General features: G+C 39.1%; 2 protein-coding genes across 4 annotated transcripts; one reads left to right on the forward strand and one right to left on the reverse strand.

Moving 5' to 3' along the window:
- Positions 1–1,906: 1,906 nt before the first annotated feature.
- Positions 1,907–10,888, forward strand: LOC137951077 (eukaryotic translation initiation factor 4G-like). Of its 3 annotated transcripts, XM_068797648.1 has the most exons (11): positions 1,907–2,090; positions 2,263–2,464; positions 2,647–2,780; positions 2,946–3,089; positions 3,384–3,451; positions 3,702–3,758; positions 5,427–5,694; positions 5,779–6,719; positions 6,883–10,112; positions 10,220–10,417; positions 10,490–10,888. In XM_068797648.1, exons 2-11 carry the CDS (start codon positions 2,289–2,291, stop codon positions 10,818–10,820), a joined length of 5,547 nt encoding a protein of 1,848 aa, XP_068653749.1. In that variant the 5' UTR covers positions 1,907–2,090; positions 2,263–2,288; the 3' UTR covers positions 10,821–10,888. The 3 variants fall into 3 exon arrangements, with proteins under 3 accessions (XP_068653749.1, XP_068653748.1, XP_068653750.1); XM_068797647.1 differs by having other exon boundaries at positions 5,427–6,719; XM_068797649.1 differs by lacking the exons at positions 1,907–2,090; positions 2,263–2,464 and having other exon boundaries at positions 2,665–2,780; positions 2,951–3,089; positions 5,427–6,719.
- Positions 10,889–11,565: 677 nt separating this feature from the next.
- On the reverse strand, positions 11,566–12,683 carry LOC137951944 (probable carbohydrate esterase At4g34215). The gene is made up of 2 exons (XM_068798943.1): positions 11,983–12,683; positions 11,566–11,872 (listed from the first exon to the last, which is right to left on the reverse strand). Exons 1-2 carry the CDS (start codon positions 12,568–12,570, stop codon positions 11,675–11,677), a joined length of 786 nt encoding a protein of 261 aa, XP_068655044.1. The 5' UTR covers positions 12,571–12,683; the 3' UTR covers positions 11,566–11,674.
- Between the last annotated feature and the right edge of the window lie 1,022 nt (positions 12,684–13,705).

A 13,705-nucleotide genomic window follows, 5' to 3' on the forward strand; every position in this document is an offset into this window, starting at 1 on the left:
ATTTTAGTGAATGTTGCCGCCTACAATCTCTTTGTGGGGTTGGACTTGAGAGGGGGTAAATTTTTTTTTTTTATTAAAGAGGGCTTTAATTATGTTAATGAGGATGGATAATCGTAGGGGTGTATCTACATTATGAGGTGTGATCCTATGAGGGCCATCCTTCCCCAATTTTAGAAAGTTGTGGTCAAAATGTAGCTATATCTTGAGGTTGTAATTGCATGGATAGAGCATAAGACTTGTAATTTTCAATTGGTGTTAATAGCTTACTTTGTAAGAGTTAAGTAAGATGCAATTGTTTGTCTTTAACAAGGCACTCTAGCAATAGTTGACTTCAGTTAAATAAGGTTGGCATATGACAAAACTTGAGTTAAAATAGTTGCCACTACCACATAAAGTTGGTAAAGTGTGATTGTAGATAAATAGAGTCATGTTAGTGGTTAGAACAACATAAACACATCATGGTTGTCAATTAACTATAGATTAGTGTTTGGTTAAGACTCATTTATAAAGGTGTAAATGGTACATACATGAAACATAACAAACTATTTCATATATCATTCTGATTGCTAATTATTTATTCTATTTTATATATATATATGATTACATATACGACTATTTCAATTTCAGTTATTTTTTGGTTTCCTAATTGATTAAATAGGTAAATGGGTAATTAATAACATTATTTATATGTATATTTTTAAAATTTTGAAAAAATAGCATCGCATTATAATGTAAAAAACTAGTAAATGACAAAAAATCGGGTTCTTCGAAATAATACAATCCTTAAAAAGAGTTCACTAGACTTCCAAGACCTACCAAGCATAAAAATAATTTTTCAATGCCTCACTCCAATTATTGATGAATGAGAGACGTCGGGCTTTCTAACGTAGATACCTAACATAAATAGATTTAAAAAAGAATTTACATAAATAATTTAAAATTAAATAGTAATCGAGTAAGTATAGAATAACTCTAAATTAAATGTCATAAAAATATAACTAGATATTTGAAAAAAAACACAATGCTTAAAAAAAATTACTTGAGGTCCAATCATATGCATACATAAATTTGCACGAATTACTCCCAACTATTGAAGAATGAGAAAAATCAGTTATAAGAGAAATTACATAAAAAATTGTCTATTAAATGATAATCAAGTAACCAGGTATAGAATAAATGACTCAAAGGAACATATGATTGGGTTCTTAAAACATACAAATCCTTAAAAAAAATTATTAGAATTCCAACATGACTATATACTTAGATATATGTGAAGCCTCACACGAATTGTTGAAGAAAGGATGAGACAAATCAGGGTTTTCAAGATAGATAGTCAATAATCAAGAAAATGGGTACAAAATAGCCATTAATAATATATAAAAAAATAATCAGGTTCTAATTCTAATAGGTGTCACAACCAGCTTATTAGGTGAGACATGGCATGGCCTCGTAGGAGGCTTAATGGATGCCACAGGCCTCTCCTTTTGGGCTGTATGTTTCGGATCCAGAGCCGGATTCCTCACGTGAGCCCGAAGAGTTCATCGGATTATTCGGGTCCATGAGTTCCCGTTTAGTGCTTAAAATGGATGCGGTTCTACAGGAAGAGCACACAATTATTGTATCTCAGTTCTCATACTCTACGAAGGACTCTCCTCCCGGTAAGTCGGTTATTGGTGTCGGTACTTGCCAAGCGGCTGCAGACTCCGGACACCCGACCGAGATGATTAAAAACTTTAAGAGCGAGAGACAATATTGTCCAATTAATCGGGTTAAGGAAGAGCGAGGAGTGCGACCTCCCAGCTTTTTACTTAACCTTAAAAAACCTACATTTGACCGTCTTGCTGGCTCGTTGTATAAAACTTAAAAAGCAACTCTCTCTCTCTTTCTCTCCCTTTTTTTTTTTTATCCCGGTTTCTTTCTCTGCTGCTGAGAGTTCTTGATTCGAGTGGTTTTGTTCTTTCTTTATATCCATCAGTTCTTATTTCTCTCGTAACGATTCCCGCCATTCTTTCATATCTCTCTGCAATTTGAAGGAAACCCTAGCTTCTTTCTGTTGGTTCTGTGAAGCTGCCATCATCGAAAACTACGCGGTAAGATGAGTCACCTTAATTTTGGGTGTTTATTGTATTAGTGTCTGCTCTGTTGTGAATTTTTGTTTTGATGACGAATTTTGGTGCAATTTCTGGAATTTGTGATTTATGCTTTCGGTATGGATTTGATTGATCTATCTTTCTTGTGGCTCTTCGTCTTCGTTGGTTGCAGAAGAAGCAGGAACTAGTGTCAGATATATGTCCGTCAATCAATCTCGGGCGGATAAGAGTGAGGCGCAGTTGAGGAAACCCGGCCGATCCGGTAACTTTTCCTACCAAAGGAGCTTCTCCGGCGCCGGTGGGAAGGGCAGCGGCTCCGCGACCGCGCCTGAACCCCTTGCCTCTTCCTCCGCGTCTCTGTCTTCCAACCGCAGGTGATACCTTTATTTCGTTTTCGTTTTGTTCTTTTAATTTTTTTCCGGGGAAGATGAGTATAGGAATCGCTTCTGCGTTACTTTTGTTGAATATGACAACTGTCTGGATTTTACTCGGAGATTTCCTTTTTATTTTTTTTGGTATTGTGCGATGTTTAACATTTGTCATGTTTGGTGTTCAGTTTTAAGAACTCCAATAACAATGGACGAGGGAATTCTAAGCCGGATGCACCGGGAGGAAATCTCGAACTGAACACTGCCGTTTCTGTTGCCGGTCCTTTGCAGAATGGCGGACATGCCCAATCCTCTGTGCTTGGTATGATATTGCATTCAACTAATGACAGAACGTCATCTTTTTCTCTACCCATCCCTTTGACAAAGAGTATAGTGACTGGAAATTTTATTTTAAAAATACAAAAGAGATTACATTTGTTAATCTTGGCTTATAATTTTACTGGATACGGTAATTGGATTTGTACAGGACAGTCGGATGCAGCAGTTTTGGTTCATAACAAGCCAATTGATACTTCAGCCAACAAAAATTCCAGGGCACTTCCTAAAGCCCCTCTGTCTAAATTGGGGTCTGGACTATCTGATTCTTCTTCTCCTGCTACACCATCCAAAGGTAGTTTCAACTCTTTACATTTCTTCTATTGGCTTCACTGCGTTTGTTTTGTTTTATTTGCTCAAGGAATATGCATTGGCTGTAGATTTGTTTTTTGGATAAAGTTTTTTCTGATACCACTGTTTTCCTTCGCTCACATCTTCCCTAATGTTCAACTCATGTTCTGTTTCTGTTATTTGTTCTTCTGTATTTTAATTGTTGTTATTATGTAAAATCACACTGTTGTTTCCTCCAAATGTTTCAACCTGACCATCTTATCCTAACCATGTTTTTTTCCAATAACATTTTATGCAGGAGATGTTTCAAGAGCATTTCCTCTTCAATTTGGAAGCTTAAGTCCTGGATTCATGAATGGGATGCAAGTATGTTTTTTTTTTGCTACGACCTTGTACTTTTCACATTTAACCTATTTTGACTACTAATATTCATGAAAATGCCTTTTTATAATTCTTAGTTAACTTGTCTGAAATACATCTGAATGATTTCTTTTCTTGTTAAAGTTTTTTGTGGGTTCTTTCTTGATTGCCCATTGATCTTGGATGGCTCATTATTTTTTGGTGTTTTCTACTTAGTCCATGTTGAGGATTTTCCTGTGCTTTTATGTTATTGTAGATACCTGCCCGTACCAGCTCAGCTCCACCTAATTTGGATGAGCAAAAGCGCAACCAGGTTCTTGGTCTTATTGCTGTCTTCTCTTCTCTTTTCCTTTCTCTCTCTTTTCCCTCCCCCTTCCCTCTGTCTTGTGTTATGATGATGATGATTTTAGTTCTGTTTTTACTCCGTCACTTGTCAACTTATTGCAGTATGAACATTTTTTTTCATATAAATTCTTAAGTTTTCATTACTTTGCATTTCAACATTACATCTTGTCATGTACAATAGCATTATTTATTCAATTTTACCAGGCAGGTGTTCATAAGGCTCCGTCTTGTTCCATACCTGATTGCCTGATGAGAATTACGGGTAACTCATGTATATAATTGTTGTTTGGGTAGCAAACCATGATTATATCACAAAACAACCACTTTTTGAACCTATTGCCTTGTAAGATACACAGAACCTATGAGATGAAAATTAGTGTGATATTAGAGTGTTTTAGACTGAAGTATTTAGATTTGTGAGTAGCAAGGGAAGTTAGAGGATGGACAATTGTCAAATATGATTTCAAAAATCTCATCAAATGTATTACTAGTAAACTATGGTACAAGCTCATGATAATATTTTGGATTGATGCCAATATTTAAGTCAAAAGGCTGTTCTAGATGTTTTCAACGTGATTTCGTTGACATAATTATGCATCTGCCTGGTGCATGTTAGTTATCTCATCTGATTGACTGGGAAGAATCAGAGGAAGATTGAAAGTGGTATTGAAGAAGATAGTGGGGAAGGTCTAGGGAGGGCAATCTTACAGTAGACCTGCTATGATAGATCAAAATGGAGGAAAAGGATTCCTGTTGGAACCATGAGTAGTTGGAGTGGTGCTTTGATGATGATGATGGCGTGAAGCCAATTGAGAGTAGACTTGGCTTTTTCTAGCTTAATAAATGTTGCTTAAAGTGTTTCGTATAAGGCTTTTGGGGGCTGAAAATTGATGGAAAAATATTTTTGGACATACTACGTTTCTTTGATTGGCATGTATGTGCTTCAAATTGATGACAAATATTTTTTCTTTTAGAAGCAGCGCGAGTATACTTTTTAAGAAAATGAAATTTACACGGTCTTGAAGTGCAGCTTCTGAAGATTTTTTTACAATAGTCAGTTATTGCATTTTTTTCAAATGTGGGAATGCCCAGTTGGTGATTAAGTTTGTGGCAATAATCAATTATCATTTCTTTACACCTGAATATACACATATATAAATTTATTTGCTGACTATTTATTACCAATGCTGATGTTGAGAAAAGAAACCGGTACCTTTAAATGTGTTCAGAATAGTCCCATATGGATAAAAAAAAGTAGAAAGATCTTGGGTTATTAGCTAGGAAGAGACTTCCTAGATTAGGTAGTCATTTTGGGATGGACCTTGACCACCCAACTTTAACAAAATGTATCCCTTTTTCACCTTCTCTTCTCTTTTCTTATTTTTTAAATCATAGCTTAGAGGAGAGTTTGGGTGTTATACATTGATTTATATTTGCCTACAATTTACTACCAATCCTGAATTTGAAAAAAATAAACATATACCCTGTAAATGTAAGCTATTTTCACCTAGCTTCTGCTGCTTTCAAATCTTGATGGAGAATTTGGATATTTTATGTTGATTTATATGCTGCATAATAATGAAATTCATCATCTTCATCATGCTCTTCTTTACAATGCCTTCATTCTGTTCTGCAGGCTTGTCAAGATTCCATCACAGCTGTGCCTGCTGTTCCTAAACAGCAACAGTCAAGGAAGGATATGGGTGTTGCTAGTAAGTCCAATACTGTTGAGGTCTGTTCTCCCAGCCAGGTCAAGAGAGATGCACATGTACAACTTCCTGAAGCTACTACAAATCAAAAGTCTTCCATACATCCTATGTCTGGAATGTCCATGGGGAGGTCATATCAGCAACCACAAGGCCCTTTACAATTTGGTGGTCCCAGTGCACAGATCCAACCACAAGGTGTGATGGCCAGCTCATTTCAAATGCAGATGCCACTACCAGTGGGAAATGCTGCTAAAGTACAAGCACCTGTGTTTGTTCCAGGTCTCCAGTCTCACCCTTTGCCACCACAGGGAATGATGCACCAGAGCCAAGGACTAGGATTTGCAACTCAAATAGGTCATCAGATGGCACCACAGCTGAATAACTTGGGAATGGGAATGGCTCCACAGTTCCCTCCCCTGCAGCCTGGAAAATTCTCTGCTCCCCGCAAAACTACTGTGAAGATAACACACCCTGACACTCATGAAGAGCTGAGGCTTGACAAAAGAACTTATTCATATTCAGATAGTGGACACACGGGACCAAGGTCTAACCCACATATGCCACCTCAATCTCAGCCCATTCCATCTTTTTCTCCTGCTCATCCAATCAATTACTATGCATCCAGGCAGCCAAATGCTTACAACCCTGCCTCTATCTTCTTTCAGACTTCTTCTTCTCTTCCCCTCACAAGCACTCAAGTGACTCCCAGTTCCTCTGCTATGAGATATAATTTTGCTGTTGGTCAAGGGGGGCAGTCTGTATCGTTTATGAATCCATCTACTGTGAATCCTTCACCTCTTAATAAATCTGAACATCGGGGACATGGGACCCCCGAGCATGTGAGCACGGACTCTGATCAAATTTCAATTCCACTTCCATCAGTTTCGGTCCCGTCGACAGTGAAGCCTGCTGTTGGTTCATTCTCGGAGAAGGTTAGTGGAACCTCAATGGTGACGACAACTGCACCTTCAAGCACGGTTGAGTTGCCTAAAATACAAAATAAGCTGGTGGAATCCAATCTTCTGGTTCAGTCCAGGGAAAATGAGATAGGCTCAGAAGATTTCAGTCAGCAGTCCAAATATGTCAGCAAGGGGTCTGCATATGTTGTGGGCTCCTCTGAGAGCAGAAGGAAAGAAACTATCAAAAGGTCTGACTCCTTCAAGGATCAGCAGAAAAAGCCAAGCAAAAGGGAAACCCAGCATGTGCAGCATGAGCATCAGGTATTACATGATGTGAAAATTGGGTAATCACTGCAGACATTGGACTTCTGGTGATCTGGTGATTTAATTACTTGATTTTATTGTATTAAATTATTTTTTTCTTATTACATCACTTCCTCTGTACTTTTAGTAACTTCTGGACACTAAATCTTTGATGCTGCAGGCAGATCTCTCTGAAGATGGAGATGGCATGAGTTCATCTTTGCATAAGGTTTCAAGGGACAGTAACAGGAGTAATAACATGACTGTGGTAAACCAGACACCAGCCTGTGGAAGTCTTGAAAGCTTAGAAACTCCAAAGTTAGCAGGATCGACCTCTGCCGGGCCCTTTGACCATTCTCCTGATTCAGAGGATGGTGTTTCTTCTTTAGTTGAACCAACTAAAACAGGAGATGGTAAAGCAACTCCTGCTGTTGCAGAAACATTTGGAGTTACAATCGATGCCATGGAAGTACCACATTATTCTTCTAAAAATGATCGTATCTCTATAGAAAAGACGGATCAAAGCCTAGTTAGTGAGGGAGGTTCCTGTGAGCCATCAAACCCTTCTGGTTCTGTCGATGAGGTGGCAACATCTAAATGTGTGGATAGTGCCCTTAAGGAAGAGAATTGTAGTAGTTCAATTGTTGAGAAGTATTCTGAAGTTGGATGTGAGGTTTCAGAAATTCCACCTGTTGACAATCGTATTGAGGAAATAGATGTTTCTGAAGAGTCAGGTAACACAGAAGCGGAGCAGATGGGTAATAACATGGTGCTATCAATGGAATGTAGATCTGAAGTTGACCGGATATCTACTGGTTTAGTTAACCCTGCAGCAATAGTTTCACATACTGACAGCTCTGGAACTGCTCCTTCCAGTTATTTGTCCACCAATGTTCACAAAGATAAACCTGATTCAATGACAGCTGATGCCTCTGAAATCATAAGTGACAAAGGAACAACTTATCAAGAAACAGCAGTTGTGGAAGCTCCTGTTGTAGCTTCTGTATCATCTGAAATTCAAAGCTCCATTGGCAGTGCAAGTTCTACTTCTGTTCCAGGATCTAAGCTCCAGGTGCTTTTGGAGCAGAGTAAGCCAAAGGCAACTGCTGGGAAAAGGAAAAAGAAAAGGAAAATTTTGATGAAAGCTGATGCTGCTGGGACTACTTTTGATCTTTATAATGCATTTAAGGGTCCAGAGGAGAAGCAGCAAGAGGCTGCTGCAGCTAGTGCTGGAAGTGCAGACAAATATGGAACAATAGAGTCAAAGCAGGTACTTCCCGATGATGACGATGAGAGGGATCTTGTAACTGGTGACGAAGATGGGCAGAGTAAGGATGAGCTGGATGATTGGGAAGATGTGGAAATCTCTACTCCAGAACTTAAGAGATTGGAAAATGGGGAACTTATTCAGGGTGTCCTGAAGAATCCTGATGGAAGTGATGTAATAGGTAAAAAGTACTCACGAGATTTTCTCTTGACCTTGTCGAAACAATGGACTGAACTTCCGTTAGGTTTTGAGATAAGATTTGATATAGCTGATGCTTTGATGACTGGACCAGTTGGAAGTGCTCATCTTGTTGACCGTGATCCATATCCAAATAGTGGTAGGATCATTGACCGTTCTGGTGGAGGGTCTAGGGTTGACCGCCGTGGTAGTATGGATGATGACAAATGGAGCAAATCACCTGGTCCTTTTTCATCTGGTAGGGACTCACGTGTTGATGTTCATGGGGGTGGAGTTGCAAACCTCCGACCTGGACAAGGTGGCAGTAATGGGGTTTTAAGGCACCCACGTGGGCAACCTTCCGGTCAGCATGTTGGTGGTATTCTGTCGGGTCCAGCATTGTACCCCCAGGGGGGAATGTCCCGAAGTAGCCCCGATGCAAACAGGTGGCAGTGGGCTAGTGCTGTTCAGAAAGGCTTGATATCTTCTCCTCAATCTCCGTTGCAAATTATGCACAAGGCAGATAGGAAGTATGAAATTGGTGCAGTTTCGGATGAGGAAGAGTCCAAGCAAAGGCAGCTAAAGTCTATTTTGAATAAACTTACACCACAAAACTTTGACAAACTTTTTGAGCAGGTCAAAGCCGTCAACATTGATAATGCTGCGACCCTAACGGGTGTCATCTCACAGATTTTTGACAAAGCTTTGATGGAGCCCACTTTCTGTGAAATGTATGCTAACTTCTGTTTCCATCTTGCTGGTGAGTTGCCTGACTTTAACGAGGACAATGAAAAGATCACTTTCAAAAGAGTGCTCTTGAACAAATGCCAGGAGGAATTTGAGAGAGGGGAAAGAGAGCAGGCTGAAGCTGACAGAGTTGAGGAGGGAGATAATAAACAGTCCGAGGAGGAAAGAGAGGAGAAGAGAATCAAGGCAAGGCGAAGGATGTTGGGGAACATCCGGTTAATTGGGGAATTGTATAAGAAAAAAATGCTGACAGAGAGAATCATGCATGAATGCATTAAGAAGTTGCTGGGTCAGTATCAAAACCCTGACGAAGAAGATGTAGAGGCTCTCTGCAAGTTGATGAGTACAATTGGCGAGATGATAGATCATCCAAAAGCCAAGGACTACATGGATGCATATTTTGACAGAATGGCCAAGTTGTCAACAAATCAGGTGCTGTCTTCTAGGATGAGATTCATGCTGCAAGATGCCATTGATCTGAGGAAGAATGGATGGCAGCAGAGAAGGAAAGTAGAGGGACCTAAGAAAATTGAGGAAGTTCATAGAGATGCGGCTCAAGAACGACAACTGCAATCAAGTAAACTGTCTCGTGGACCGAGCATGGGTTCATCAGCCAGAAGGAGCCAATCAACAGTGGACTATGGCCCTCGGGGACCATCACTGTTGTCTTATCCAGGGCACCAGCAGATGGGTGGACGTACTATTCCGAGTAAACTACGTGGATATGGTGCACAAAATGTTCGGACGGATGATAGAGGCCTATATGAGAGTAGGATGCTGTCTGTTCCATTGCCTCAACGGCCCATGGATGATGATTCTATAACCCTCGGTCCTCAAGGTGGTCTTGGAAGAGGGATGTCAATTCGCGGACAGCAGCCTATATTGTCAAGTGTTGCTTTGACTGAGCTCTCTGCTGGTGTTGCTGATCAAAGAAGAACAGGAGCAGGTCCTGTTGGTCATGGTGCTGCATCAGACCGGCACTCTAATCCACAAGAAGAATCTATGCCTAGATATGCAACGGACAGATTTGTTGGCTCACATGCTTTTGATCAATCAAGTCCCCAGAACATGGATCTGAAGAATCCAGATCGTAGGCCAACCTCACCTGCCATGAGTCAGACAGCAGGGAGTTCTTCTGTGATCCAGTGTCCAGTTGATTCAGAAATTTCTGAAGATAAGTTGCAGGATATGTCCATTGCTGCTATAAGGGAATTCTATAGGTACACAGGAGTCTTTTTCCTGTTTTTACATGCTATTTAGTAGAGACACTGCAAATAACTGTCATTATTGAGTTGTATGCTAACAATTTTGTCTGTTTGGGTTTCAGTGCTAGGAATGAAGAGGAAGTTTGTTTATGCATCAAGGACTTGAAATCTCCAGGATTCTATCCTGAGATGGTCATGCTCTGGGTGGTTGATTCCTTTGACAGGAAAAATGACATTGATAGAGATGTGTTAGCAAAACTTCTCGTTTATCTGTGCAAGTCTGAAGATGGCTTGTTAAGTCAATCACAGCTAATCAAAGGGTAAGCAGATTACATTGAACCGCAATCCAACATAGTGGTATATATATATTCTAAAATCTATTTCCTTGCCAGGTTTGAGTATGTTCTCGCTACATTGGAGGATGCTATTACTGATTCCCCAAAGGCCACTGAGCAGCTGGGACGCATATTTTCGAAAATTATTTTAGAAAATGTGGTTCCTTTTAGGGAGGTTGGAAGATTAATACTTGAAGGAGGTGAAGAGCCCGGAAGCCTTGTGGGGAGTGGGCTTGCAGCGGATGTTCTTGTTAGCATTCTGGAGGCAATAAGAGGAGAGAAAGGGGATTTGATTTTAAATGAGATCCGAATGAAGTCCAATCTACGGTTGGAGGATTTCCGGCCACTAGATCTAGGAAAAGCAAGGAAATTAGATGCTTTCAGTTAGAAGGCAACGCCGTTCTGAGCACGGCTGCATATTTTGGCCACGGTCTTTTCTAATGGTTTCCGCTAAAATATGTTCTTGTGCTGGGGCTGTTTTATATTGATTAGAGTTAGGCACCAATTTTTTGTTTTTTTAATAGATCAATTAGCTGTTCCAGTAGTATCTATACCGTTAGTGCCCCTGGTTAGAAATTTTTATTCCAGTAAAAAAGTTAGAAATGATTTTTTTAGAATAGATATTTTCAAGAAACTTTCAAAAAAAATCCTATAAGTACCTTATTAGGAAATTATATAGAAAATAGTAGTGTCTTGTTTTTTCAGGAAGATAAATAAAAATTAATAATTAATTTTATATATTATTATACATAAATTATTAGTAAAATAAAATATTAAAAAAAAATTACCATGAAAAATTATTTTAGTTCGATAGGGCTTATTTCAAAAAGAAATTTAAACTAGGGAGTATTAAAGAGAAGAAGACAGCAGAATCGGCCGGTGTGTGAGGGGCACATTCAAATGGCCTATGTGAGACCGTGTAATATATCTATAGATATATGTGTTGTTATATATAATTGATGTCATTATCAGTTCTAGTTGCCATCAACCGGTAAATGGGAAAGGTAATTATTATTACTCGTTCATGAGTCACCAAGCAAAACTATCCCTAAATTATATTACTAGCAGGGACCCTTTGCATTCGACAAGGGGGAAGGGGATTGACACAAAATACGAAAGCGAGAGCAAGAGGGTGAGGGTGAAGGGCAAACAACATATAATCTTAATATTTTACATATTCATGTGCATGTAATCGCTTATTTGAAGAATAATTAAAACATAACACTTGCTACAAACATTATTCTAACCTGCAAAGTTGTCCAAATACGCATCTGCCAACATTCTGCCTAGCTCAACCTGGGCCTTGGTGGTCAAATGCAGATGGTCATCCCTCAGCTCCAAGCCCATGGCGTCCACGCAAACAACGTTGTGGACGTCCATCTTCAGCTGAGCTTCCCTCACCACCTCCCTCCACCGCTCTTCCCCGGACGCTAGCGCCACCTGCATTCTCATTTCACACAAAACCTACATATTATTTTTTATTTTTTATTTTTATTTTCATTTCTGGCGACAATGGCCTTAGTAATAATTATCTATTTAGGAACTCGAACCTGGATAATCGGAAGATCCGGCAAGCCGAGGTCCGAACGGGCGTCTCGGATCAGCCTCTCCATGTTGCCCTTGTACGTCTCCGCCGCCTGCTTGGACAATGTGTCGCTCTCCCCCTGGTACCACAGCAGCGCCCTGATCCGTCCCCCCTCTTCCCTCGACGCCCTAGCCCGCCGAACCATCTCCTCGTACAGGTGCCTGCCGCGTTCCCACTCCGCGATCTGGGTCCCTCCCACCGCGCACGGCACCAGCCCCACCGTGCCACCGCACCGACCCAGGACGCCGCGAGCGAAGGGCATTCCGGGGCCGATTCCGCAGGTCTTCCGGCTGTCGATGTCCGCGTGGAGCGGCTCGCGGGCTTCCTCCCACCGGAGCTTGGCGGAGAAGCGGAGGATTGAAGGGTCGGGCAGGCATTCCGGGGGGACGACGTGGTCCCATTTCTTGTGATGCGTTACGCCGCCGCGGCCAGCCATGTTACTCTGCCCGGAGAGGATGAAAATGTCTTTGTCGCAGACCGTCTCACCGGCGGAGTCTCTGTATCCAGAGAGTCCCATTTCCGGTTCGGTACTTTTTCCGACGGAATCCTCCATTAATGGCTCCTGATGACTATGACAGGAAGTTTTGCAAGGAAGACGACTTTGAAATGGGACCCAAAAACTGAGGCAAGGGCTTTCACGCGGATCCACCAAGAGCGCAATATTGAGGATCACTTTTGAGTAATTTCATCTTTAACGCTCAGAGTAGAGAAAGGGTAATTTTGAATAATTTCATCTTTAACGCTCAGAGTAGAGAAATCGGTAAAAGAATGCCGGAGAAAGAAGACAGAGGGGGAGGGGGTTGAAATTGAATTGAAAATTGAAACTCATTTTTGGGCGTTAGTGTAGATGCGTTCAAGTACATTTAGTGCCCCCAAATGAAAAATATGATATAATTAAAAGAATGAGTAACCTTTTATAATATACTTAAATAGAACATATACCTAAAGAGATAATTAACCAAAATAAACATGGTTACTATAGTTAATAGTTATTTAACGGATAGTATTAAAATATGTTAATATCTTAATTAACGAAAAATTATATTATATTATTTAATGATTAAAATTTATTATAAATTAAAACAATAATTAAGTGAGAATAAAATAATTTATTAAAAAATAAAAAAAACTTAAGAGAATATAATAAATAAACCTAATGGTTTAATTAATTATAACAATTGGATAATTAAACCAATTAATGATTATAGTTTATTATAAATTAATATACTAATTACGTATAACTAGAATAAATTATTTTAAAAAGTTAAAAATAACATAAGTGAATATAATAAATAAAAAAATTATTTTGGAATAACATAAGATATAGTTTAACATTAAAACTTACTATTTGAATACAAAATAAAAAAACATAATAAATAAATAAATATATCAATTTATCTATAACATAATATATATTTTACATATTATTAATTAATAATATATTTTACATATTATTAATTAATAATATATTAACAAAAAAATGAAAAACTAATGGTTTAATTAATTGGATAATTAAACCAATTAATGATTACAGTTTATTCTAAATTAATATACTAATTACGTGTGACTAGAATAAATTATTTTAAAAAAAAATAAAATAAAATACATAAGCTGCTATGCATGGTTTAGAGAAACACGTTACTTGTTGATAAGGACATCATTTGCCATCTCATCACACTTTTCTAAGG

This window comes from Aristolochia californica, unplaced genomic scaffold (genome assembly GCF_029961685.1).
Source record: "Aristolochia californica isolate CCGP_79_NKW_82.1479 unplaced genomic scaffold, dmAriCali1.0.hap1 SCAF_15, whole genome shotgun sequence".
NCBI classification, from domain to species: domain Eukaryota; kingdom Viridiplantae; phylum Streptophyta; class Magnoliopsida; order Piperales; family Aristolochiaceae; genus Aristolochia; species Aristolochia californica.

Bases quoted from the DNA above. Each gene is read 5' to 3' on its own strand.
- LOC137951944 (XM_068798943.1), bottom strand. From the start codon at position 12,570: ATGGAGGATTCCGTCGGAAAAAGTACCGAACCGGAAATGGGACTCTCT. The intron at 11,873-11,982 runs GTTCGAGTTCCT...ATGAGAATGCAG, and splicing joins CGGATCTTCCGATTATCCAG to GTGGCGCTAGCGTCCGGGGA.
- LOC137951077 (XM_068797647.1), top strand. From the start codon at position 2,289: ATGTCCGTCAATCAATCTCGGGCGGATAAGAGTGAGGCGCAGTTGAGG. The intron at 3,090-3,383 runs GTAGTTTCAACT...CATTTTATGCAG, and splicing joins TCCTGCTACACCATCCAAAG to GAGATGTTTCAAGAGCATTT. The intron at 10,418-10,489 runs GTAAGCAGATTA...TTTCCTTGCCAG, and splicing joins CAATCACAGCTAATCAAAGG to GTTTGAGTATGTTCTCGCTA.